General features: G+C 43.0%; 1 protein-coding gene across 2 annotated transcripts; it reads left to right on the plus strand.

The window, feature by feature from the left end:
* On the plus strand, positions 1–26,677 carry Prim1 (DNA primase small subunit). Of its 2 annotated transcripts, none has more exons than XM_065430929.2 (10): positions 1–359; positions 441–595; positions 688–859; positions 1,739–1,875; positions 9,142–9,200; positions 9,271–9,383; positions 12,758–12,849; positions 14,408–14,604; positions 18,361–18,542; positions 26,386–26,677. In XM_065430929.2, exons 1-10 carry the CDS (start codon positions 248–250, stop codon positions 26,565–26,567), a joined length of 1,401 nt encoding a protein of 466 aa, XP_065287001.1. In that variant the 5' UTR covers positions 1–247; the 3' UTR covers positions 26,568–26,677. The 2 variants fall into 2 exon arrangements, with proteins under 2 accessions (XP_065287001.1, XP_065287002.1); XM_065430930.2 differs by lacking the exon at positions 26,386–26,677 and adding an exon at positions 26,148–26,246 and having other exon boundaries at positions 4–359.
* The last annotated feature ends 1,285 nt before the right edge of the window (positions 26,678–27,962 follow it).

A 27,962-nucleotide genomic window follows, 5' to 3' on the forward strand; every position in this document is an offset into this window, starting at 1 on the left:
GGCGCGGAGCTCTCGTTGAATCCACTCCCCCAATCTAGTACGCTCTACAAGAACCATTTTACGCGCGCGAATTTCTGGCGGGAGATGCGCCAGATGCTCCCATGGATGTGAAGCAGGGCAATAATTCTATATTGTAAAGTGCTCACCGTGGTTGTGTTACATTCATAGCTGCTCCTCACTCAAAGCTACTGGTCAAAGCGCCCTATCCTGCGGAGTTAACAGGTTTTGTCTCGGTGTAAAAACTGCCATGGCACCTATGAGTGGCGCCTACAATCCGGAATTGCTCGACGATTTCTTGCCGTTGTACTATGGAAAGTTGTTTCCTATTGACACGTTTTACAAGTGGATAACGTACGCTGGTAAGGCGTCTTACTGCTGCTTACTTCGTATTTATTCTCTTCAAATTATTGCTTTATTTAATTGTTTCATTTGTTCTGCAGACAAGTCAAGGGGTGCAAACCGCGAAATATCCTTCACTTTGAGAGACGATGTTTACATCAGATTTCAGTCCTTTTCAAGCATGCAAGAACTGCAAAGGGCATTGAAGGATAAACGCCCGCACAAGATTGATATTGGCGCTGTCTACAATTACAATGTAAGCTCTTGTTTGTACAGGTTTCGTATGCGAATACTCGTTTCGATAAGAGTTGCATAGAATTCTTATCTACTTCACGTTTCTCTTTGCAGCCGAAGAACCACCACGAGCCTTCGTTTGGACCAATTGAAAGGGAACTAGTGTTCGACATCGATATGACAGATTACGACGACGTGCGAACGTGCTGCCAAGGGGCTGAAATATGCAGAAGTTGTTGGGCCTTCATGACTTTAGCCATGAAGATTTTGGACAGGGTATTAAGAGGTATTTTATGAATGTATCCATTGTAACGCGGCCGCTTTTATTGATTTTACTGACACATTTTCTGTCAAACAAGTGCGTAGCAGGACTGATGGGAACAAAGGCAAAGTCTGCCTCATTTGTAGTTAGCGGTGCAAATTTTTACTGAAACTTTCTTTTGAAGCACACGTGAAAATGTTTAAAGGATAAAATAAAAAGGCTATTCGTGATGCACTTATGTGTATTAGTAATGTTATAAATTTTCTGCAAATGTATTAGAGAATTGAAGATGACCAAACATGCTTGTTACTGCAGTGTTCAGTTGCTAAGTAAAACTGTTTCTACATTAGGTCCCCCAGATGTAGAAAGCAAGGTGAGAACCTGACATATTATTTAACTGTTCAGAGCTAGGTAATTGCACCTCTGTTCTGAAACTTTACTTATGCTACTGGCAATGTCTATTTCGAAAACTGTTGGTTGTGAAATGAATGTTAATTACTTCAACTATCATGGCAATGCCAGCCCAGATGACTGCTTCCTGTACCCAGTGGGAAGTGCGGCCACAGTGCAAGCATGCGGCTTCCCTTCGCAGTACATCAAAAGCTGCACAAAACAATCTATAGACGCTTACCTAAGCAATGGAGTGGAGGTTGCTAAAATGCCACTTGCCAACCAGGTGTCGGCACATGCAGAAGCAACAGCACTGTCATTTCCAGTGCAAGCCAGATGCTGCACTGTACGAAGTGGATAGTTGGGAGCCTTGCACCTGTGTGGCTTTGCATTGCTCTGCTAGGAGTAAAACGTGCACTGGCATCATCAGATAAACTTGAGATTATAACGTCTATCAAAACTGCTGAACCAACTTATACCTTTTCTTTATGGTTGTGTACTTTATTGTTGCAGAGGATTTTGGTTTCAAGCACATTCTGTGGGTCTACTCGGGGCGCCGTGGAGTGCATTGCTGGGTGTGTGATGCAAGAGCAAGGAGACTTCGAGCAGCAGCACGGGCAGCCATTGCCAATTATATTAGTCTCTTAAAGGTCTGTATTGCCCTACATTATTACAGTGAGATACCCAGTAAGCTTTGTAAATGAAATAATAAAACTTTTCTTTAATGAAGTTGTATTAGTAACCAGAAACTTACAGGGCACTACACTTGCTGCCCTTTGAATTGTCAAATGATGCTATGGTATGTAACTGAATGTAGCATGCTAATTCTCTGCTGCACTATAAAGTGTAGGAGCATTGTACACCTATGACAAACTGCCTCAGCTTATGCGCCATAAGCAGAGGTAGTTTGCTACAGGTGCGTAATTCTTTTGTATTCTTAATGCACCCCAGCCCATTCTTATTCTTGTGATTATTTCAGACTCGTGATCCGGATCCGCAGTCACTACCTGCCCTAAGTAGATGTATTCCCTTACCACTTCCAGTGCCTCGCTACCTATCGTAAACTGCTGTTCTCTTCCGAGACTGTTAAACATTACTTTAGTTTTCTGCGGTATAATTTTTAGACCCACCCTTCTGCTTTGCCTGTCCAGGTCAGCGAGCATGCATTGCAATTGGTCCCCTGAGTTACTCATCAGCCAATATCATCAGTAAATCGCAAGTTACTAAGGTACTCTCCAAGAAGCTAGTTACGAAAGGCTTAATAAACTGTCATTTCTCTCGGTACTACCAATTTTCTGTTTATTGTTTGCCCCATATTTTATCTGCTGATTGGCTCAGTATACAACCTCTCTCTCTCTCTTAGTTTGGACGGACTAAAAAAATTTTTTTTTTTTTGACAGATGACATTTTGCTGCCTATCCAGGTGCATCTTTGGCAGATGCAGTAATAGCCTCTATAAAAAAAATCGCTGCCCACGCACTCCGTACAGATGGTTAACCAGCTAAGCCAAAACGTGCGGCCCCGGTGTTTGTCACTGGGTTAATCCCGATGGTTCAATAAATGCCGGCTTGGTAGGCTGCCAGATCTTCGGTATGCTGTTGCTTTTTGCACTCAACTGCACGAGCCTGCTCTTGTGCCTGGGATGCAGCATTGGCACGGTGTAGACGAACTCATTCCTGGTTCTGCTCACTGTGTTGCTGATCGAAAGCTGCCTGCTCCTCAGGAATACATATGATGTGTGGCCTAGCCATTTCAGAGCCAGAGAGAAGCTGCTGTGCGTGTGCTTGCCTGCGGCGGAGAGCAATGACGTCACTACTGGCGCATCCAATCGCATGCCTCTTTCTCTCTCTCTTCTCTCTTTTCCTTTTTCGCGCATGCGCATGGGTTTGCGCCGGAGTTTTCGGTGTACAGGCGACAGATGGACGGATGAATTGGCTAGCCACATACAGCTCTGTAAAAATTGGGTTGTCCATATGGCTAATTAAAAAGATTTGCTAATGAACTTATTCACTTTATGGCACATATTACAATTGTTAAATTGAAGCCGAGCAGTAATAAAATCGTGGTTACTTAGAATAAATTGTAATTCACCACTTCAAAGATATCCAGCTTTAAAATGTGCATATTTAAGATTTTAATAGCAAATATCTCAAAAGTGGTGCCATTCGTAGGATTTCTGTACACTATGTGCGACTTTACTACTCCTTGGCTACAATTTTGCAATAGGAATGTGTGTCCTAAAGTAAATAATTAAAACGTAAATTAGTAAACGTTTTTAATTAGCCACCTGGACATCGCGATTTGTCATGCAATTAATGCGTGCCTCTTAAAGGTGCCCCACCAGGTCACATAGAAAATTTTGGTTATACACAGGAAGTTGTTACGTGCCCTCTAAGGAGTGTTCTGCACCAATTTTTCAAATTATTTCATAAATAGCGGAGATAGAAATAATTGAAGTGGCACAAGCTTATGATTTCTGGATGCGAGCGTCATGGCCAGCACTCTCTTCTCTTGCCCCATCTAGCCTCCTCAAGCAATATTCCTTCCCTAAGTTCTCCCATACCGGAGCTGGAGGATTGCATGGCGAATACATCACGCGTCCCCCCTCATCTTTTTTTTTTTTCCCGATCTCGCATTTTTGTTGAGTGGCGCACATCCGGTGAGGGTCTCGCGCAGGCACGAACAGTTGCATTTGGCTCGTTTCGTACAGCGGACAATTTTGCGCGCTCTGCACTAGAACATCTGATCGATGCCACAATCATAAGCAATAAGGCAGGCATGAGAGGATGAAAGAGCATGATTGCAGCGCTGTAACAGGGTAGAAAATGGGATAGTTTAGTTCTTTGTGCACGTGCCAAAACGAAAGTACATATTTCTTGCTACGGTATGAAGTAAAACAAAAAGACGTCGACATTTGGTTTGAATGTTTCATTATTTCTGTAACTTTAGTTAGTCTATTGAAGCCACAGATTAAACAAATAACTGATGTTGCTTTGAATAGTTCTCGAAGTCGCGTGTCACTATGAGCGATTTCACAGCAGTGACATGTGCGTACGTGGATTTGCACAATATATGTTGATTCTCCGGCTGGAAGCACGGCAGCCGCGAGGAGAAGGGCAAATGGTGTTTAGTTTGTCATTTAAGCTGTTTCTGCGGTGCGTATGGGTGTAATACTTAGCAGGTGCGATTGTTAGCTCATGTTGTATGCACTGTGCTTGTCAGCTCAAACTGGCCTGAACTGACCAAATTGCTCTATATGCCCCATGTGGCCTCCTCCCCCCCCCTTTTTTTTTCGAACTAAAGAAAAGAAACAATTGGTATAGCTAAACCTTGACAAAGTAGTACTTGCAGCCAAAATCTTTGTTAATGCAAGCTTTCTTCATTTCATCAGTGCAAAATTCTTCACTGCCTCCTGGTGGTGGCTGAAGCCATTTTTACATTTATGAATAAAGTAACATGGATAAACCAGTCATTAACTTCATGATTAGGTTCACCAGCAGTCCTTCTGTATGTTACAAGCAAAGCTGAGGCGCAGGCTGTGCCTAGTGCTCGAACTCGCCATTAGGTCAGCATCATATACAGCATCTGTCACCGGGAGCGCTAGACTTCATTCTCTGGTGCAATTACAGCACTGTAGCAAAATATGCTATTCACATTTGTAGCAGTATTACAAGTCTGTTACACACATTGCGTTGAATGACCACTACTTATTGGTGCGAACAACAGCTTTTTAAAAATAGAAAGGAAAGGTTATTCCACCCACATTGCATTCAGAGAATTGTATCACATAAGCTGCATTTAATAGACAGCTTTAGTTTAACGTTAAGGGAAATAGCGTTACCGTTCCACAAACAAACTTTGCAGGAAGCGAGTTTTAGTATAGGCGCTGTGCACGCCGAGGGACGCGCCACTGGTGGCGGCCTTGCGCAGAACACGCGGGAGAGGAGCCTGGCGCGCGCCGTAGTTGTGTCGTTGATCGTGCTTCTCTGTCTTATTCCCGTTTTCAGAGCAAGATAGGCAACACCATTCGCACGTGTGGAGTGGCCAAAGCTTCAGGGAATGTCGAAGAAGAATTGTTGCAGGGTGGGGGGCTCAAATACCGGTGAAAACGTGCCGGCGATACGGTTCTAATCATTCCCGGCAAAGCCTCATCAGCGGGAGCAACGGTAGCAAAAATGGATCGTCGCTTCGAAGGGAAATTTCTTGTTCTCATCCTTTCCTTTGTCCCGTCGGTGTTTTTTTCCACTCGATCATGGTTAGACGTGTGAGCAACGAAATTCGTCTGCAGTGCAGCATGAGGTTTAAAGGCATTTCGCTAAAGTTCGGAATGCTGTTTGCCGCTTATTGTTTTCCGCTTCTTTACTGCGTTGCGCTAGCTAGGGAGCATGACTACACGAGCGCATTGCTTTGTATGTTAAAGCTACTGAAGTTTGCAAGAACTGAAATTGTTGGTTTCATGTGGCGCGGTAAATCCTCGCACCAGCTGTCACGCACTTCATGTTTTTACATCTATTTTATGCGTGGCTTCGCACATGTTTAACTGTTGCTAGTTGCTCCATGCATAACTCTTGTCAATTCTTTTGGGCTGCGAAGTTTTCACCCTGCCTTGTTTGTAAAGGGCATAAGTCACGCTGTGTCTTATCGGAATGATACCAACGAAGTGCCTCTTTAACAGCTTTATTCTTTTCGCCCGAGGGCATCTTAGATATTGCTTGCGTTTTTGGAAATGTGTTTAGAAAATAGGTAGTTGAGGGCGAGAATTGCTAATAGCTGCTGCATATGGTATTTTTGTTCCATTTCTCGCTGAAAAGTTCGCGTCCCGTTTGGGAAATCATCACACCTCGATGCTGCCTGAGCAAACTTAACACGCCGAGTGAGTCGTTTGTTTTGCAACATAGTCCCTTCTTGCATGTGAGTTTTGTACTCAACTGAATTCTTTCTTATACTTACGCTGCAGACGACTAAACCGGGCCTTGCCGCCAGCGCTCATCTACTTTGACTGGCGCTGCTCTGCCTTTAAATATGTCATGTGGCACCTCTCTCTAGTAATATAAAAAAGTACTGAAAAGCTAGTCAGTCTTTAGCTTTGTACGTTTCCAAGCAGCTCCCCTGGGGAATTTAAAATTGCGCAAACTGCAGCGGGAACGGTAGTTCATCGGCGTATGCAGCAGAATTGCATCGGCGGCACAGCACTAACGCGCTTTTATTACCCGTGTGTTTGGTGACTTCGTTGGCTAGTGTACGCGTTTCCATCAATAAATTGGCAATTACTCTTCTTGAGGCGACTTCGACTGCAGTTATTCGGCGATGTCACATACATTCATCAGCAAAAAAATCACAACGGCATATGCAGAGATTGCACCCTGCGGATTTGTTTGATATAAGTCTGCACTATCGACGGGTACTTATTATTCAGCTACAGAAGCAGCATTGCGGCAAGGGTAGAATAAAAAAAAAAACATCGAGAGATCGCATCACTCAACAAAATTTATCGGCTAGTCAACATGAGCTCCACGTCATGTAAATGGGGTTCATGGCGTTTGTCTGCGGTACACACCTCACACGTATCGAGACCATGTTGTCCCAAACACCGGTAAACTTGTGTTCATACCCGCTCGCACAGAGGTCAGCATCTTCCCTACAGCTGTCACCGCAGAAGAAGCAGCCTGGCACCCGAACAAAGGAGAAATCGCAGCCGCGAACTTCAGCCATCCTTGCTGCAAAGGGCTGTCGTCTGCTACTGCTCCCGCATGTACTGTTGGAAGCGTCCGCTAGGTGGCTTTCACTGGCGCCTCTATAGGCGGTGCACGAGGCGTATAGTGTGGCAGCATACTTTCCGTGCCAGACGCTGTTTAACTATGCTTTGTTTTGCATACAAAGTCCACAAAAGTAATTTTATCTATTTGCCAAGGCTTGCATACGCGTCAGAAAACTGCAAGAGGGAGCGCAACGACAGTTGGGAGCGCATTGTATTTGTACCTTCCATGTCTGCCTATCCGGAGCGAAATCAGTACAAGCCTTTTGTCCATGGCCTCTGAGATCTCCTGATCTTAGAGGCCATATGTCATCATGTCCATTTGTCGACTTCGCCAATAGGTAGTGCAACCATCCCAGAAGTTCCTGTCGTTGCGCCTTGGCACGCTCAAAACAAGCGATCTCGAAAAATCTGCAAGGTTATTCATAATACTCTGTCCACAATTTATTCATAATACTCTGTGATCGAAGTGGCCTGAAACTAAGCTAAAGCCGTTTGCACATTCATTTGCTACGAATGAAGGGAATTCTGCAAAAGCAATGCCAAATCAACTTCGAAGCAGGTAGCCGGGATTGCCGCCATATATTTGTATGTAAACCACACATAGGTGGTAATGTTAAGTCTAAGTAGCGTGCATATGCTAAAAACTATGGCTAATTGTTAAGCATTGTGCACATGCGCATTTCAATCCTGCTAAAGCCCGCTGTTACGCTAAAGTAATACTAATTTTTCTTCGACAGCAGCTTAAACCTCGAAACAAGGTTTGCTGTGTCTGTCCTTTCCATTACATTGCTGATGGCAGCGTCAGGCCACCTAATCATTCTCAGCTTCACCCTTGACATTGAGCAAAAAAAAGTTAATAAAACTGCCCACAATCACACTCATGTCCCTGCAACAATGTGCAGTGGGTAGATGGGCCTACTAATCACTGCACTATTGCGAAGTGGTTGAGGTTGACATGTGCATTGTAAAGAAGTTGTTCTTCATAAGATGGTGTTGTTCACTGCGACAAAGACTTGCCCACCACCACTGCCGCTGGGATTAAAACTTGCACCCCTGCAGCAATGTGCAGTTGGAAGCATGACTCGCTAACCACTGCGCTATTGTGCAGCTCGGGCACTTAGTATAATTTGTGCCTGGTTTTGCACCTCACAAATGCTGAGTTGTAGTGTCTGGGCCTGTAGTATTTAGGTGGCCCCAGTAGGCTACGCTGTAGCAGAAAATTATGTCTGCATTGCAAAGGCATCCTTTAAAAGATGGCAGTGTCCACTGTAAGAGCCTACTGCATTTGCAGTAAATAAGGTCACAGCCGCCGGAATTGCTGAATTCTGTTTTTCTTTGTGTGTGCGTGTGTGTACGTGTGCGTGCATGCTGTTTCCTCTTAATTTTGTTGCCTTCTATGTCACTAAGGTGCTTGAGCATGGGAAATGAAACCTTCTTGCAAAACAAATAAAAGAAAGCAATACAAAACCTCCTTGCGATGGATTTCTATTGAGATGACAGTGACAATTCTCTCTGGTGTTTCACTTATGGTGTTTCACTTGAGTCGTTTGACTATGATTGGCAGCAGTGTTTGTTTTGAACAGGAAAAAAATACATTTTGAATGCTTAATGTGATGGCCAAGTCCTGTAAGTAAGTGTCTGTCACTTAGTGATCCTTTTATAGCCTTTCGTAATGCAATTACACTGACTGATATAGCCTCGTTGGCCCTCAGACACCTTAGGTGGGCCCTGGCAGCACTCTGGACCTAGTTTTCAGCACCAAAGTGGTTACTGAAAATTACGGTAGCAGCAGGCAAGCCACATCGTGCATTTTGCCTTTTAGCAGTGTCTTGCCTCCTGCTGGTAGTTCTTGCCGAGATGCAAGCGTTTTTGTTCGTTTTGACACAGCTCGGAGTGAGGCAGTGGCCGCATATCTCGGCACCCCATTAGAGTAATTTGTTGTGACTGCTGTTGCATTTGGTAGTGGAATATTCAAGAGGAGTTCGTAATAATATCTATTTCTTTTTATGAGTTAGATGAATTCATAATGTGGGCCTTAATCATAGCGGTGTCTAGACGCTTAACAGGATCTCTTATATCTGCTTAATATGTATGTTGCAGTCTTATGCTCGGATATGTATTGTTTGCGGTGCTCTTTTATGCAACTTTTTTCTTGCAGTCACAAGCTCAGAGCTCCAAGAAAGTATCTTTGTTCAAAAGTATTCATCCAAGTGTGAGGTAAGATGCTGCATGCAAAGGCAGTGGTTTCATGTGTTATGTATATGGTGTGTGTCTACATTTATTTCAGGGAAACATTAAAGATTGTAAAGGAATACTTTCCAGCGATTGCCCTCCAGAACCAAAAGTTGCTTGAGGGTGACAAGTTTTGGCATGATCTGGTTAGCGCCTCCTCTGATAGCTGTATCCTTTTACATTTTTCTGAATTTGTTGGGCAGTAAGGTAGTAAGGGCAGTAGCATGGTAGTTATGTAAAAGTTGTGTAGAACAATGTTCTTATGCTTGCATGGTCAGCTTTCATCGGCTAAATGCACAATCTAAGCTGCAACATGATGGAAATGGACTGGTATTTTTTTATCCTTCTCACTAGTATGTAGTAGGTAAGATACGGTCTATGTATGTATGTTGTGCACTTAATGTGTTGCTTTTACAGAATTTATTTTAGAGATATTCATAGACTCGTATGGCAGCACTGCACTTGTGTACCAGCTAATTGCTTTTCTGAGCAACTGCTGCACCCTGACTGACTTTTTGATTCAGAGTGTCGTGTTTTGCTATAAGGAAATGGCCACCATTTATTTATATAATGTCTTGTATATCAGTATATGTCAGGCTTGATTTTAAAGCGCCCCTTGCCAGATGTAGACATTGCAAACAAGTGCATTACTTAGACCACGTATCATAGCTCTCACCCACCAGATTATGGTAGCTGCCTGCAGCACACAACTAGCCAGCAGCACTGCAATTAACACAGGCAACCCCATGAAACACGGAGCTCGCAGAACTGCCCTTAGAAGTGGGTCGTCGTTACAAGTGCGGCGTGCAGCAAAGGAAAAAAAGGAGTAGCACCTGTGACATTGTCACATGTACCTTTTGTTCCAATTTAGAAGGCGGACGAGTGTTGATTATTGATTGTGCTCAACACAATGGGAGAGAACCTCTGCTACGGGGAGTGTATAGCTCATCTCCTAGCGCCATTGCCTTGCAACATGTCGTTTCTTTCACTCTCCAAAACTACTGAACCCTTTTTAAAAATTATTGCAGTAAATCGCTGCCTGGAAAGTGCCCTAAACTTCCTATGTACAACTAAAATTTCTAATGGGGTCTGGTGAGGTACTCTTCATGCCTATTTCTAAAAATGCTGTGAGCTGCACACTTTATAATAATGTCATAAGCATTCAATGGCATAATTTATTGGGATCTCTCTCTCTCTCTCTTTTTGCTGTTAATAAATGTTAAGTTCAGCATGTTCATGTAAAGTTAGGCAAGTGGCATGGGGAGGACAATGAAATAATTTTATAACTTTGCTTTGAAGAGGCAAGAAGGCTGTTTAATGGAAAGTAGTAGATGAGTATGCTGCCTTAAATTCTCATTGCAAACTGTTCACTGAAGGACTGAGATGCAGGCATTGAATCCCTTGAACGGACCAGTCTCTTTCAATGAGAGCAGTCATACTTGATGTAATGGCATCAAAATAAGGCCATCTCTACTGCACTGGCTCGGCAGTGCTATAAAAAGAAAAGGTTTGAGCTCGCAGGCAAGCTGCCTTTTTTTACATCAGCAGCTGCTTTCTATTTCACGATAACCTAGCAGTGTAGAGGATGCTACATGGTATGCTGAGCTCTCGCCAAATCAGTCCTGTGGAAGAAGTTTCATGAAAGGGTAAATTCTCATCCACCCAACTGTAGCACAAAGCTACGAAGGAAACCCACTAGAGTTTCTTGGAAAGAAAGCTTTGCACTAGAAAAATTCATCCTGGTCCAGGGATTGAACCCAAGACCAGCACCTTTCCAGTGCAGTCACTCTACTATCTGAGCTTGCCAGGAGGATCGCAAATCTCGGAGTGAGGCCAAATTAGTCAAGAAATTGAAGCGTAGAGATCTTGAATATGGCAAATTTGCACTGCTGGAGTCTGCAAGGTAGGAGTAGGCTTATGAAAGGAAAATTGTTTGTAGTTTTGTGCTGTATTTGGGTGGATGACAATTTTCCCTTTAGGCTGTTTCACGTGGCACGATTTTCAGTCAGCGACACAGTGATTTTCGTCGCAACTCTCCACAACTGGGTACCGTCAAGTCGTAGCGATTGGCGTGATTTTGGGCAGGCCAACAGCAAACACAGTGGAAGTAGGGGCTTTTCTGCCATAGTCTATTTCATGATGTGCGGTGTCTCTGTAGTCACTAACGATGCAGTTGTAGTGGCACAATTCTATTAAAGATCACAAAGCATGCTACATATTCTATTTTTAAATACTAAATTACAAATCAAACACATGAACAGTTTCCATGTTGTTTTTATTCTGGTAATAGAGGGGTGAATATGTTCAGAGCAGGGGGTAACCTTGGGCGTAGATGGAAGTCGCACCATCGCTGATGTGTGTGAAAGCTCGCAGCAAAAATCGCTCGGCGACGTGCATGGCAGCAATGATATTTTTTGCCCCAGTCGCTGCATGTGAAACAGCCTTTTTATTAACCTTCCTCCGCCACAAAAGTATTGGGCTTGGGTTCGATCCTCGGACCGGGACAAATTTTTCTTCATATGTTAAGTTTTTTTTCCGAAAAACCTATTTGGGTTTCCTCTGTAGCTTCATGCTAATTGGGTAGATGACAACCTTACCTTTCCTGTGCTATTAGAGGCTGCACTTGAGAAAGTACTGCTGACTGTGAACTCTTGTACAACTTGTTGCTTATTGCACTGCATTTATTTACATGCAGCAATGTCACCGTATCATTATAACCAAGTTCATTGCTCTTTGTCCTTTTCTCAACGGCATCCTTTTCCGTTTTCTTGTCAGTAGCAACTTTCAGTGGCTGCAGCCAAAGCTACAGAAGCAATGTGCACGTCTCTTTATTTGATCTTACACTATCACCACATCTATTACAAAGTTATATAGTCATCTGAAATTTATGGGGAGGGGGAAATCAAATATGTGTTCACCTGTTTTTCAAGCCAGCCCAAACGTTCGGTTTGGGTGCATGTGCACACAAAACAAGTGGCATCTGGGAGTAACCACAAAACTCAGTCTCAGTCAGCCATCCAGGAGCCGCAATGAAAGCATCTAGCAGTGCATCAAGATGCAGACAATACACAAAATGCATGTACATCGCATGTAGTAAATGCCTATTGCGTGGTGACATGTACTCTCCAGCTATATTGTCAGCAGTATTGTAAGTCTGTAAGGTTTTATGTGGCAACAACTTGCCATGGTGGTAGTACTTTTAATGCTTTCCAAATGGCCGAAAACAGACATATTTTTTTCTGAATGTTCAGTCTCAAACCAGATGCAGGCAGCATTGTTTGGTAAAATGTCCAACATTATGTGCTATAGCAGGCAAGTTGCATATTTGGAATGGAGCCTTTACAAGTGTTGTATATGGCCAACATAACCTGTCAGAGGTTATGCAGAGTATAGTCGTAGTTTTTCTCATTACTGCTGTTTTTTCATTTGTGGGGATTTATCATATCAGGTTTCAGCTCTCTTGTTAGGTTGCAAATTTAAGAACATTTTTGTGTCATGCAAGTGGCGCACACTGTGGAAATCAAACTTGACATACTCTCCAGCTTTTAAGGACGACATCGAAAAGAGTGTTTTGTCACAAACATCATCCGAGAAGCGCTGGGAAGCTTTTGAAACCATAGTTGAAAAGCAGAAGGTACTTCCTTTGCTTCATAGGCCTGATTCTACAATTAAAGGGTCCCTGAAACGGTTCGGACAACGGTTACAGCTAAAGTTAATCATTCGCACCATAATTTGTGTGAAATGTCTCGTATTAAGAGAGCTATGGACGATTACAAGTTACCCTCCTCCATAATCATGCATTTTCTCAATTCGTTTGCCGAATGATCAGGGCTAAGCTCCACCTTCACTGGCTCTGCGTCACTATGGCACGTTGTGTCGTCAACTTCAAGTTCTCTAGGAGGGCGCGCGCGCGAAGCCTCTCCAAACTCTCATGCCAGCTGCTTGGCAGGTGACTCCGAGCGAGAGCTATTGAAGCAGCGTGCGTTGCGAGCATTCTGTCGCAGCGCCAAACGTGTCTGCTATCCCAGTAACCACAGGCAAGCTGGGCGTTTCGACGAAACGGTGGAAGCATAAACTCAAGCTGATGAAGGAACTTTAGCGTAGACATACGTGAGCTGCCTGATCGATCTCCACGGTCCAGCCACCCGTTGGTGCAGAGCCTAACCAGCCAAACAAAGAGCTAATATTGCTCTAACCAAGTGTAAAACATTTTAAATGTTTACAAAAACATGTTAACGATTACACTCCTGTGAAAAATTTACACCAGCAGCAAAGAAGAATACATTTCGTTACTGCTACTGTGTGTGGTTGAGCTCTGTGCCACCAGGTGGCTGCGCCGTGCAGACCATTCACATTTGTGCTTCTGCTATTCCGTGAAGTGACACGGTGAAACGGCCAGGCCCTGTCCCCTTGTGCCTGCGTTTACCCTAATACCAGACATGCGAAACGCTATTGCGTTAGTAATCTTCCGGTGTAAAGTGACGGCCGCAAACGCGCAAATCCTGGCGCTGATTGGATAGCAGCAGTCCGATGCGCTGCAGCCAGTCCGCTCGCCTGCTGCCTTGCAGAAGGACACAATGTCGCAGCTTGACATATTGCCAGTCGCTACGTTTGCAGTCCACAACACATCAAAGTCGAATCGTAGTGCTCACGAAAAGATTGAGGCTGACTCTGACTGCGGAGCTCTCGTCGAAATGGAGCACGTTGTAACACAAGCAGACGACGCTTTGATTAAGTGTAGTGAGAAATTGTCCTTGTGCATTCTCTTTCTGTTACTTTCTTTTTATAGAAACAAATTAACTAACATTCCAACTATTGCGAACATCATTTGTTCACCATAAAGGTGGAAAAATTATCGATGACACGCCCTAGGCAGCCATTTGGATAGATCGCCCTATTGAAGTCAATTGGGTGATTAACGTCATATGGATAGGGGCGACTGAAGATTGCACCTAGCAGTGTGCTGCGATTGGCAGCAATGTACATCTTTAAATCCCTATAATAAATTACATGCTTTACGCAGAGCACTTAGATGCGTCGATTAATGATCAGAAAGACCTACTCTAAAGACTCAGTATGTTTGTAGAAAATCATCAAAATCGTTTCAGGGTCCCTTTAACTGCTATATAACAGCCAGATATTGGAATCTGCCACATTTCTTACTCCTATTTCCATGCTTTCGTCCATTTCAGAGTACTAAATATATGTTTCTTTTGGAAGAAATAATGCTTGAACTATGCTACCCAAGGCTTGATGTGGCTGTTACAAAAGGCACTCAGCATCTGTTGAAAGCGCCATTCTCCGTGCATCCTAAGACTGGTCGAGTTTGTGTGCCCATAGACATCACAAATGTCACTGCATTTGACCCTTTTGCGGTGCCAACTGTCAGGTGAGCTTGATAATGGAGCATTTCTCTCAGAAAGCATAGATTAGGCCAGTCCAGACCTTTTATTTCAATTTTATTATCTATTTATTTAGGTCAAGAAATACGGTGGGGGAAGGGGGACATTTATAGTAATAATGCAAGCTAACATTGAATGAAGAAACTGCATTTGTTGGCTTAGAATAGAGCCTTCCAGCACGGCACAGTCAACAAGTTGTTACCATGTTGCAAAGCATGCAATGTGGCACGGTAATGGATCACCCATCGCTATATACTGAAACACCTGACAAGCATGGTGCCCTGCTCTAAGTGGCAAATCTGCAAGCATCAGGATGGCTACATTTGTGTAGTGAAGTTGCATCAATGTACATCACTAGTGGATCAAGCCGTTGAATTTCAAGTTTCTAAATAAGCTTTCTTACTGTAATACTGCAGCTACTACACCTTAGCTCTCATTCCTCCTCGTCATGCCTCTGTCTGTTGCGAGGTTGGATTTCCTGCAGAGCTAAATCTTGTGGTTGAGCTTGCTGCATTTATACTGTGAGCATAATTTTGAATACAGGCAAAGGTTGTTACGAACTAATCATAATTGCCGATCAAATTCTCTTTTAAACTCATGCATTCATAGTCTCATTTTGGTGAACCAACCTTTTTTTTTTTTTTTAGGTCCTTATGAAGATTTACTGATTGTTTAGTGCCGATTAGATTGAAGTCTGGTGGCACAAAACACTGCTAGTAGCTTTTCTGGTGTAGCATTCCCAAACTCTGGCAACGCACCAAACCAGCAGTCACACGCACACTCAACCACTCACTCCCACACTCTTTTGCACTGTGCACACAACACACTATGCCATTGCTGAGGGTCATGTGGTATTATGTCGGAATGAAACACAAAGCGGTGCACGTGGGTTGCAGTTTGTGGAAGGAAGGGTGCTTTGATATGTGCTGCTCTGCCTAACCACAGCCACGATAAACTCCTGTGCTTGCTCAATCAAGGAGCTTTTCTGGTCATTAGACTGTATTATGATGATCCATTCTGTTTTCCATTCCTTTCACTCTGTCATTGATTTAGAGCTATGCTGCTAGGATCGGCCACTCGGCAGGCACAGCAAATTATAAGAACGGAGCATGAAATGGATCATTATGAAGTACTTGGCAATTGCTCAGCTGATTGGTATTTTGTTAACAAGCTGGTGGATCTCCGCAATTCTCTGATGAGGTCCTGGTGAGGCAGTAGTGCTACTTAAAGATTATTCCCAATAGTATGTTTTTAATTTATCATTACGTTACTATATGTTATCTATGTACATAACAACATCTCACTACAGCCAGCCACTGTCATAGTTAAAACTACAACATGTATATGTTTATACTATATGTATATATTGTATATCTTTTATGCACTTATAAAGTGATTGATTTTAGGCCTCTTTACAGCCACGTTACATCTAGCCATCACAATTCATTGATCCATCGACTGCTCAGTACCATTTCTTGGCACCCTTTGCCCATACCTGGCCCTTCTGCCATCAAACCCTGTATATCATCATTAATCCTCTGATAAAATTACTGACTTTATGCAATGCTCGTCACTGAATGCCAGCATTAAGGGAGTAATGACATATTTTGGAAGTTGTAGGAACAACTGCATGCTTGCTGCACACAGAAGGAAGACACTTCGCAACTACAGTCAAACCTCAATATAACCAACCTTGATTTAGTGAAATTCGCGATGTAACGGAACTATTTTCATTTCCCAATCTTAGTTGCATTAAAAAACTGTATAATTCTTTTTCCCCTGCAATTTAGCGAAGTAATTTTGTGACACGATTTCAATTTACCAAAGTTTTCGGCCATTTCAAGCATGTACTTGGGAGCATGTATGGCTAGTAAATCTAGCAAAAAGCTATGAAAGTGTCGGCCAAGGTAAACGTTTTTTAAATGTCCTTCCGCATGAAAATTTTGAGTGGTAAAAATGGCATCAAAGTGGACATGGTGGGCAGGAAACACCGCTGCACCATTTGTCACATCCGTAAACAAATTCTGGAGGCCGTGAGGCGTGCTGCAGCTCGCAGCGCTTGGAGAAACACAAGAGCTGGCTATTCCTTCTGTGCAAGGGAGATGGGGAGGGAGTGGACGCATGGTAACGTGATCAAGCTATAGTGTCCAAGATTTACGGTGCCGTGCAACGCAACACTCGCAAATCTTGAACGCTATGAGCCACATGGATGCATCAGTCTCTGTGCGATCTGCACAGCATGCGCTGGTGCTCATAACTGGGCTCTTGTGGCCCGACCTCCTTGCCATTTGTTTATAAGTGCTTGCTGACAAGGTACTATCCACCATTAATGCTCTAGGAATTTGTTAGGTTGTTGTTAATGCTGAAACCGTAAAACCTTGAATAAACAAAATTTGTGATTTAACGAAGTTTTTCGGTGCAAGTACAACTTCGTTATATTTGAGGTTTGGCTGTATGACAGTTAGGAAATATATTTTAATTCAGTGCTAAAGTTGGTCTCAAAATGCTGCACCTGGTGCCATTAACATTATCATAACGCAGAGCAAATTTTCTGGCGTCGTGTAGCAATGAGGCAAGGTATGATCGCGTTCATCAAAAACTAGATGAGTGCTGCACGCATTCCTTCTGGGTGCATTCTTGTGTGGCAGCTGCAGCAATTGCAGGAACAGAGCGAGTCGATGTATCATGACGTCAAGACATACACCTCCTCGGTCCCAGAACTAAAACTGGTTCATAGAAACGCATATTATATGAAACTGTTTAGAGCGCCTTGTTGCTTCGATATTCACTTCAAGAAAAACAAATGTCAAGTCAAAAGTCTAGTATCAGTATTCTATTAACAAAGGAATTTGTTCTTCTTTACAAATATCCACTCGCATACAGCAATGAGTGCTGTACGAAATCAGATAGTACTTGAAGTGCTTTGCCAGCACCCACGAAATGCTGTGACCTGTTTCACCACTGCTCTTGCGCATATGATGGCAATGAAAACAGATTAGCGCCAACAGCTAAATTAGACAAGGCTGACTGGCTGACCAGTGAAAAGGAATGAAGTAATACACAGTATGACTGCTCACAGCTGACGGTATCACTGACACCTCAGGTGTCGCCAAACCTAATGAGTGCATTTGCAATGTTGAAAGGAGAGGAATTGTGATGGGACAGGCAAACACTTATGTCACTGATGGGTGTTGCAGAGCCTCGTTTAAACTATTATTTCTGCCACCCAGCATGAATTAATCACTGACACAACCACAAAGACATTTCATTCTGCAGTTCTTTAATGCATGCTTCCTACTTGCTTGGCACCCATTAAGAATTTCAGAGGTGTTTCTTTGCCCTTATTGATTAATAAACTGCTTTGGTATCTTTATACATGAAAACGCTGCATGCCAGCTTTTCTCAATGATGAATAAAGCAAAGAAAGTCAAGGAGCATGTTTGCTGTGTACACAAATTGATACTGCTGTCGTTGATTGGACGACTGATACTGCTGTCAGGCCACCAAACTGAGGTTGTCTTCTATTCCTTTACATGCAAGGCATATCATGCCTGTAATGCATGATGTGCACCTCTGTTCTAGATGTTATCTCATGCAGAAATGAAAGTATTAAAATGTAATAGAAAATAGCCTGTGTAGACATTAGTTTTTCACTTGTCCTTCAGTTGCCCCCTTGTATTCAGATTGTTAGACCCAATAGAAAATTGGTGCAATATTTTCTTTCCTGCATGCTTCCTATGCAGCCAACTCTCCAATGAGATTGATGAGTATGATGCCCAGCACAAAGGGGATGAGGCCATGGATGTTGGCAATCCAGCTCTTCAAGAATACAAGAAGACTGGCCTTGCATCTAGCGTTTTATTGTTTCAAGGCTTTGTGGACAAGATTTGTCTTGCAGAAGCAGATGTAGTCATTAAGAAAATCGGTAAGCACCTACTTTCTTTCATGTGTGGCCTTCTCATTAATTGCAGTGTGCAAGCTGCAACCATCTTCATTTATGGCTAAAAACAAAAGCCCCTATTATACAGAAGCTGCCGCTTCAATTGTTAGGGCAAACAGATACACCTCTGAGGTGCTGTCTTGTGCACATCTCATGCATGATCGTGCATGCATGCTCCCCAGTAAGCATACTTCAGTGGACTGCTCGAAGTCAGCTCTGCTTGGTTACATGACCTACCATGCACTTTGATTTGTACTTTTTTTTTCATCGAGCTCCATTCAAGATTTATTGAACTCGTATCAGATTGAATACAGCAGGATACTGTATACGATAAGATAATCACAGTGCATCTGTGTATTCTGATGATAGTTGTCTTGGCAGGTGTACAAAGGAGATGGATCAGTAGTGGGGAATTGCTAGGGATGTGTGAATTGTAATTTTTGACACCAAATCAAATAGTGGTGGAAGAAAATAACAAATAGTTTTTAAATAATGAACAGCCTTTTCTATTCATATAAAACAATGTTCACCTTGTATTCATAGCATTATCAAGTTTGGTGTTGTAGTGCATATAATAAATAATGGTTTATTAAATGCAAACTGAGCATTAGAAAAAAATATTGTTTGCACACTGAGGACTCCTTTAAGCATCAACATCATCAGTTTATTTATGTCCGCTACAGGGTGAAGGCCTCTCCAGTTACCCCTGTCTTGCACTAGCTGACCCCATCTTATGCCTGCAAATTTCTTAGTTTCATCACACCACCTAATTCTCTGCCATCCTCAACTGTGCTTTCCTTGTCCAGCAGCTACTCTGTAACTCTAATAGAGCATCGGTTATCTACCCAACATATTGCATGGCCTGCCCAACTCAATTTCAATACATACATGGTCATAATTTATTAGAAGTTTAAACAGTGATCTTGTGGGCCAGTTACCATACGTGTATACTAGGGCTGGTAATTGATTAAAAAATTTAACCCAATTGATTAGAATCTTAATACATCGAGTGACGTATCGAAAGGTGGGCATGCGAGAAGACGATACCCTGAGGCTCATACAGGCCTTAGTAATTAGTCGAATCACATATGGCTTGCCTTACCAAATTATCAACCGGGAAGAGAAAAGGCCGGCCAACACGATAATTCAAACTGCTTTCAAGGCAGCCCTGGGCCTGCCTAAATGTACCTCCACGGAGCGCATGCTAGCTTTGGGAGTACATAATACTTTAGATGAACTCAGGCAGGCCACTCTGATGCGACAGAGGGAACGCCTTAGCTTCACAAAAACTGGCAGGGCAATATAGGCTCAACTCAATATTCCGGCATACCCAATTTATCTCACCAAACAGGTGGTACCTCTCCCTCCTTCAGTGAGATCCAAAATTACAGTAGCTCCAATTCCCAAGAATATGCATCCTGAGTACAACAAGGAAAGGCGCAAAGCACACGCACAACATATTCAGTCGATGTACTCTAATAATCCTAGGTACTACTATACGTACTACACAGACGCAGCTGCGTATGCAGAGGTGACCGGGCAGTGCTACCAAAAGAGGTACGCCATTGCAGTGGTGAACACAATCTGCCAGGAGGAGCAAATAACTGCGTCGGCCACGGCGGGATCCCTCACCTCGGCCGAAATGTTAGCAGTGGTGATCACCTTCGCTCACGCAGAGCGTTCACAAAGGCACTCGGTCGTGGTCACCAACTCCCAGGAGACATGTCACATGTTTCTCAAGGGGCACGTGACTGCGGCCAGTTTCGCAATAATTCCCAAATCTTTCAACGACCATTATCACCTACTCTGGTACCCGGGACACGCGGGGGTACCAGAGAACAAACAGGCTAATGCGTTAGCTCGAGAGTGTACCAACCGAGCGACGGCGTCCTCTGCTAACCCTAACCACTCGCACTATTCCTCTCAAAATCCCATCAATTTAAATGCCAAAGACATCCTTGCTCATCAGCGCGAAGTTCGCAGAAAATACCCACCACCTCACCCACAACTTAGCCGGCAAGAGGCTACCGATTGGCACAAAATGCAGACTGGGGTATTCCCCCTTCTGAAATTACTAAACGCCATGTATCCCACTCGCTAGCTGCCCTTGATGCGGTAGCATACTTACCCTAATACATGTAACCTGGGAATGCAGTAAGCGCCCTCATAGGCCAAATAGCAATCACACAATGGAGCAGTGGGAGGCACAACTCACCCGTTCCAACTTGGCAGGACAAAAGTCCTTAATTAGCCAGGTCAGGCAGGTGGCAGAGACCACTAGACCACTGGGAGGGGCCTGGACTGGGGGGCTCCTACCACTCATTGTTAAAATCTCTTCCTGATAAATAAGTTATATATATATATATATATATATATATATACAGTCAAAGCTCGTTAATTCAAACTTCAATAATTCGAATTTATGGATAATTCGAACTGTACGATTTGGTCCGGCCAAGCTCCACAGAAGTCTATGTATAAAAAAGTCCGTTAATTCGAACGCGAGAAGGTTCCCTCACGGATAATTCGAACTACGCTCGCCTGGCACACGGCCAGAGAAGCGCGCCTACTGCCTACACACAAGGCTGTATTGCCTCCGAAACGGAGAGAACGGCGAGAGAAGGCAAAATCGGAAAAAAATCTAACCGACGCGGGGTCAGCCAGAAGGCAGCGGCGGCTGCCGCCTCTCCGTTCTACGCAACCTCCGAGACTTCTTGCCCGTTGCGAATCTCGGAGGCTTTGCAAATCTTGTACAGCTGCTAATGTTGTGCGGAGATGGCACGGCAAGCTCCAAAACACAGCGAATCAAGTACGTCGCAGCTGCGCTTGCAATCAAGAACCAACGAATCAGGGCCTTCGCCACCTTCACATGTTCAGCGTCTATGTCTCGGCAGTCTCCATCGGTTGTGCACCTCTGTTTTCAGCTTAGGAGGTATCGGCCGTCGCGAGTCATTGTGATGGTGTTAAGCCTCGGCTAACGTTCGTTTCGGTGGACATCGGTGGTGTGGAACAATCGGACCCAGAGCTTCGACTTGAAGATGGCGTGTGCCCGCGGCACACGCCATCACTTTCTGACACGCCAAATTTCTGACATGCCCTACTGCTTCCAAATCGCAGTGTACTATTGCCCTCCTTAACTTTCGTTAGTTCGAACTTTCGTTAATTAGAACTGAAGCGGCTTCCCCTTGCGGTTCGAATTAACGAGCTTTTACTGTGTGTGTATATATATATATATATATATATATAGATATAGATTTATAAACGAAGGTGCACACTTATGAAAATTGCATCTTTAATTTTTGTAACGTTTCGGCCGTGGCACGGCCTTCGTCAGAATAAGAATTGTTTATTCTGACGAAGGCCGTGCCACGGCCGAAACGTTAAAAACATTAAAGATGCAATTTTCCTAAGTGTGCACCTTCGTTTCTAAATCTACCTATGCACCGAACCTACAGAACTTCTCAATGATTTATATATATATATATATATATATATATATATATATATATATATATATATATATATATATATATATATATATAATTAGTTTGTTGATTATTTGCAGTTATTTATATAGGTGGGTTAAAAATGAAAAGTGGGACGTTATGTACATAAACTTAAAAAAAGAAATTACGCAGATCCAACCCATATGTTGGAACTTGAGAAGCGAAACTTCCCTGAAGCGGTTAAAGAAATGTGATTGAACTGATTATTTTCTGCAGAGCGTATTGCACCATAGCAATTTCCTGCCTGCCAATGAGAACAGCAAGACGCAGAAACCACATGGTGGTGCATTATACTGTCTCCAGGATTAACCGACTTTGCTATTACACTGTATCCAGGGTCAGCACACCAACTAGAGCGGGCAAATGCTGGAGATAGTGCAACAGTGAACTGCACTTTACTCTAAGACAGAAGACCAACCAAGCAGATGAGCCAAACCCTAGGAAAGTAGGCAGGGAAAGATTTTCTCTGTTGAAGGAATTGTACTCTTGATGACCTGTATTTGTTGCAGTGAGGACATTTAGGTATCATTTGTTTTATCATTGAGTAATTTCATAGAGAACAAGGCCAGCAGCCAGGACACCTGAATGGGTAGTAAAGATGTTAGTGCAGTCCTGTGTGTGAGCTATTTGGCAAAAGCAGCAGCACCCAGCTGTGGTCAGGAAAGTCCAGAACGATCTGCAAAAACAGCTTCGCTTTAAAGAAATTGCGCCACAAATCAACAGCAGTTGCCTTTAATATCACGTCGTCTACCTGCAGAGGCAAGTTAGCATGTTAACATTCTCTGGCAGTCTCATCACAGAACGCTCAAGCCTTCTTAGCATGCCACTGGACCTTTATTCAAAGCCTACGCTTTGCGAGTGTTGCAGAGACTATTAATGCAACAGTGTTAAGGGCCCTGTGTCGCAGAAAATCTGGCATTGGTGTCTCGTGTCCAGTGTTTACCTTCGTTTTGGCAAAAATTATTCCAAACCATGCTAACGCAACCATACCTACCTAACCACGCAGACCCTCCATGTAGCGCAACGAAGTTACTGAAATAATTAAATTTCTCAAAGTAAAATACGTCAGAAAAATTGTAAAGTACAACTTAAAACCTACAGAATCATAACATTGGATTGTAATTTGAATATGTGAGAAAACATAATTCTGTTACGCAGAAACTCAAACACAAACCCCTTTTCCGACGTTTCTACTATACGTAGACCAGCCACGGCGTCCGAGGTTTGCGCGCACTGGCGCACGCAAATCTCGGAGGCCACGTAGTGGTGTGCCTGGTTCCTTGCAACACCTCCAGATGGCGCTCACCTCCACCGCATCGTGGCCTATGCAAGAGGTCATGTTTCTACCACAAAGCTCGCCTACATGCGTAGCGTTCGCCACCAGTGTTTCCCGGTAAACATTACGGTTACATTAGCTGCAGTTGCCGGGAAGCGTGAGAAGCAGTTGGGGATCTTCGAATGCTATCGCATTCCGCTCTCAAAGGCAAACCTTATAGGGACACTAAAGGGAAACAATAAATCAGTTTAGACTAATAAAGCATTGTTTGAGAAACCTGCAGGCAGTCATTTCAAGAAAATAGTTTGAATATTAGATGAGAAAATGAAGGTCCAAGTATCGGTATTTGAATTTCGCGCCGAAACGCCAGCGCCGGTACGTCAGTGTGACGTCAGGGATTCCAAAGTTTGTTTTCGCATTTGGGCCGCGTTGGCTGAATAAACGTTCCCGAAACTTGGAATGTTTAATATTTGGTTCCTTTAGAACACAATGTAGTCAGTCTGTAGCGCTATATATAATTAGTAGGCCCTAGAAGATGCCATCAAAATCCAAGACGTCACAGCCCCCAGGTGCGGGAACTCAAGTACGCGTCGCCACCCGCATTTCTTTCTTGCGCTTTTTCTGGCTTACCAAACGTCTTATCGGTGTAAGAGTGGTGTTTTTGGTGTTGTAGAACGGTGATTTACTGATGCAGAAGAAATCACTTTTCACTTTAGTGTCCCTTTAAGCATCCTCTAAATTTTTTTCCCTCCACCGGCTTAGTGCCAATGCTTGCCAGATTTTGCTCCTGTGGCCTCAACCGATTAATTGTGATAAAATATTCCATGATTAAAGCATTGATCAATTAATCAGAAGGTTAACTGATTAATCGCCCAGCCCTAGTGTATACCGCCAAGGTCAAATTGAATGTACGCATGGTCTGCAGTGACAACAAATTGAAGAAAGGTGACTCTTTTATTGGAATGGTTGCAGCAGACAATGCTACTAATATGTCACATAATGTTGCAGCAAAGCGTATTCAAATCTGAAGAGAACATATATGTGCTGCAGCTGTAAATGGTACCGAACAATACCAACTGCTGAATAAATTGCATTATCTGAACTAAATTTGTGCGCAAATGATCACAATTTAAGCTGAAAGGGTCTAGCTCCCTCCCGGTGTGATGTTGTGTGTTCTACTATCGTACTTTTTATGTACACTATGGATGGGATTATTATTAAAGTTGCTCTTTTTTTTCATTAATTTTTACATTTAATGATGTACAATTCATTTGTAGAATGAAAAAACAAAACAATTGAATTTACAATAGCAACTGTGATTATTCAAGGACCGGTTCAAATAGGGAAATATTCTATTCGTTGTTCAAATGTTCGCACACCTCTAGCATTCATTTTTCTTAAGAGGCCTTACAAATGCATAGAATGCCATGGACTGCCAGACCAATGGGCTATGTTAATTTTTCTGCCACATTAATAAATTATGTTGTTTCTGCCCCTGCTAAAAGTATGTTGAGACTAATCCAGGAAAATGAAAGCTCGTGTGATTAAAACGCTTAAGCAAAAAAAAAAATTATTCCAGCATGTTGGTTCAAACCGAAAACTGTACCTGAGCCTGAGTGTTTAGCTGGAATGGGACAAGCACATCTTCCAAATAAAAGGTGCAGTCAGTGCATTTAGCGCGTGCATCGTCAAAGACCAATTCTCGCATAAAGTTGATCAGTGTATTGGTGCAGAAGCTAGCAGAATTTCTTTCTTTTTTATAAAGCTTCATAGATACAAATACAATGTAAGTATGCTTTCTATGAAAGTGGAGTGAAACAGTTGAACTGAATGTTGGCACAATGACTGTATCAACCTACTACTAACCCGCCGTGGTTGCTCAGTGGCTATGGTGTTGGGCTGCTGAGCACGAGGTCGTGGGATCAAATCCCGGCCACGATGGCTGCATTTCGATGGGGGTGAAATGCGGAAACACCCGTGTACTTAGATTTAGGTGCACGTTAAAGAACCCCAGGTGGTCGAAATTTCCGTAGTCCTCCACTACGGCATGCTTCATAATCAAAGTGGTTTTGGCACGCAAAACCACATAATTAAATTTTTTAATCAACCTACTTGCATGTTAATGACTCATGGCTCACAGGAGTTCATGCCAGTGAAATGGCCAGCTGTCTTCTTTTTGCATTTCATAGTTGGAGTTGGAGGCCCGATGAGGATGGCACATTAGCGACCTATAAATTAAGATGGTATACAACATACACTGAAAATTGAAACTATCTTTACTAAACCTTTAACTGAAGTTTGGAACAAGTCTGTCAAAATAGGGATGTTATCATAGGAAGGATCTGTGTGCAGTAGCTAAAAACAAAAGCCTCCTTGAAAGCAGCTGATGAATTGCAAATGTCTAAGTCGGCTACCCTGCAGAGCTGTAATCTAACCTGAAGATACAGATACAGTTTACGTATTTATTCATGAAAGGGGAACGACGCCATATCTATGAGGCGTTTTCTCACCCATCACACACTTTAAGCCCGTCATTGGCTGTTCAAAGGTTATGCACAAGGGTGGTGAACGAGCTCCTGAAATTAGCAAATATACTTGCTATATCATTCTAAGGATATGTGCAGGAGAATGACAAATGCAAATTTAAATGAATGCCTTAATTTTCACCTGGGCACTTCGCACTTGGATAGAAACATAGCTTGCAGATGAGTTTTTAGCTAGACTGATGCTTTGCAAAGCAGCCTTCAGAATTTTGAAAATTGGCCATTTTGCCTACACCTTGAAAGTTCATGGTTCTCTCTTTTTCAGATCAGTCAATGGAGTTCTGAAGCCTTCGAAAATGAAATGTTTTCTTAACTTAAAGCGTGCTCATTATTTTGCCGTCTGCATTAAACCAGTGATACAGAAGTTTTGCTGTAACGTTTCCCCACTGGGCAGCAAGGCAATAGCTGTCCAGTGTAAGGCCACTCTATACATGTTTTCGCCAACCGGGTAAAGTACCGCCAACCTACTGCTCCTCTGCACTAATCTCCCCTCATCCCCTCAGCGTCCGACATCAAGCACACTGTCGCAGCTTCTGGTTCCGAGCAGAAGCAATGTCACTGCCACCTGCTACTGCTGCATAGAGGAGTGAGCGCACAAGCGAGAATTCAGGAACTGGAAATCTCGGGAGCAGGATTAACAAGAACCCCAGAAGCTGAATTGCGGAAGTGGAATTGGTGTGAGTGAAGAGTCGGGAAACAGCTGTACACATCAGAGGTCGGCGTTACCAGAGGCATAGAAGGACTCTGGCACTACTCAGCAGAAGTGGTGGTGGCACGTGAATACAGTCTTTGTCCAGTGAAGCTCTTTTGGTCTCTTGGGACCATTGGCATGGTCAGGCAGGGGGGTACCCTTCCTCCCTTTCCTTTTCCACGGAGCTGAATGTTTCAGGAGGTGGGCTTCGAAAGAGCGGCATGGATGAAAGGGAAAGCTTGAATGTAAAAACAAGGTGAGTGCTAGTTACAGCATGATAGGGGTAAGAGGGGGCAATCCCCCTCTCCCATACGCAGAACATTGCGACGCCACTCATGGCGCATCTCCAAAATCGTGTTAAGAGGAAGCTTTAGCTCGGGCCCAACTCCGACGCGGCCTATTCAAATACATGTAAAACGCAAAAATGTTTTTATGAGATAACCCCTGGACCAATTTTGATGAAATTTGTTGCATTTGAAAGAGAAAGCTAAATTCTAGTAACTGTTGGAAGCGGAATTTCGATTTAGGGCTTGAATTTCCTTAAAACGATTTTCAAATATTTGACCGTTTAAAAAAAATTGAAGCACGAAGTTTACAAATTCATAGCTCTGCATCAAGAACTGATATCGCGGTTCTGTAAATGGCATCCATTAGATCATTCAAAGCGGACAAATTCAATATGTCATTTTACATATTACGTGAATTTGTTACGTTGGTTACAACGGTTTTGCAAAAGTTGTATTTTCCTATGATTAAATTTTTTTATATTCATGTGTAACATATCAATTTTGTCCGCTTTAGATGTACTATTAGATGTAATTCACAGAATTGTATTGTCATTTTTAGTGGTTGAGTTATAGAGTTGTAAACTTGATAGTTTCGTTTTTTGAAAGTTTTCGATTTTTGCCATTTTTTAACAAAAAATAAACAACCTAACTCAAAAATTCGAAACCAACAGTCACTAGATTTTAAGTTTGTCTTTTAAATGCAACAAACCTTGTCAAATTTGGTGCAGTGGTTGCCGAGAAAAACGAATTTTCCTTTTACATGTATTTAGACAGGAGCACTCGAGCTAAAGCTTCCTCTTAACCATAACTGCTAAGTAGGGGATCAGTGCTAAAAATTCCACACACAATTAAAGATGGGACGAGCAAGTGCATAAAACTTTGGAGGCATTGTTGCTCCCCGCCGGGCGTTTGTGTCGTCAAAGAGCTTCTCAATTCTGGTGCTCGATCGAACCGTCGACCACGCTGCGCGGAAGGAAAGCATTCCGAAAATATTGCGACTTGCTTGTCTGCGAAATGCATAAGCACACGCACACCTTTTTTTTTTTTTCTTTTTCCTTCCCTTGTCTCTGACTTTCATTATGTTAATAAACTTGGAAAGAGC

Source organism: Dermacentor albipictus, chromosome 1 (assembly GCF_038994185.2).
Source record: "Dermacentor albipictus isolate Rhodes 1998 colony chromosome 1, USDA_Dalb.pri_finalv2, whole genome shotgun sequence".
Lineage (NCBI taxonomy): Eukaryota > Metazoa > Arthropoda > Arachnida > Ixodida > Ixodidae > Dermacentor > Dermacentor albipictus.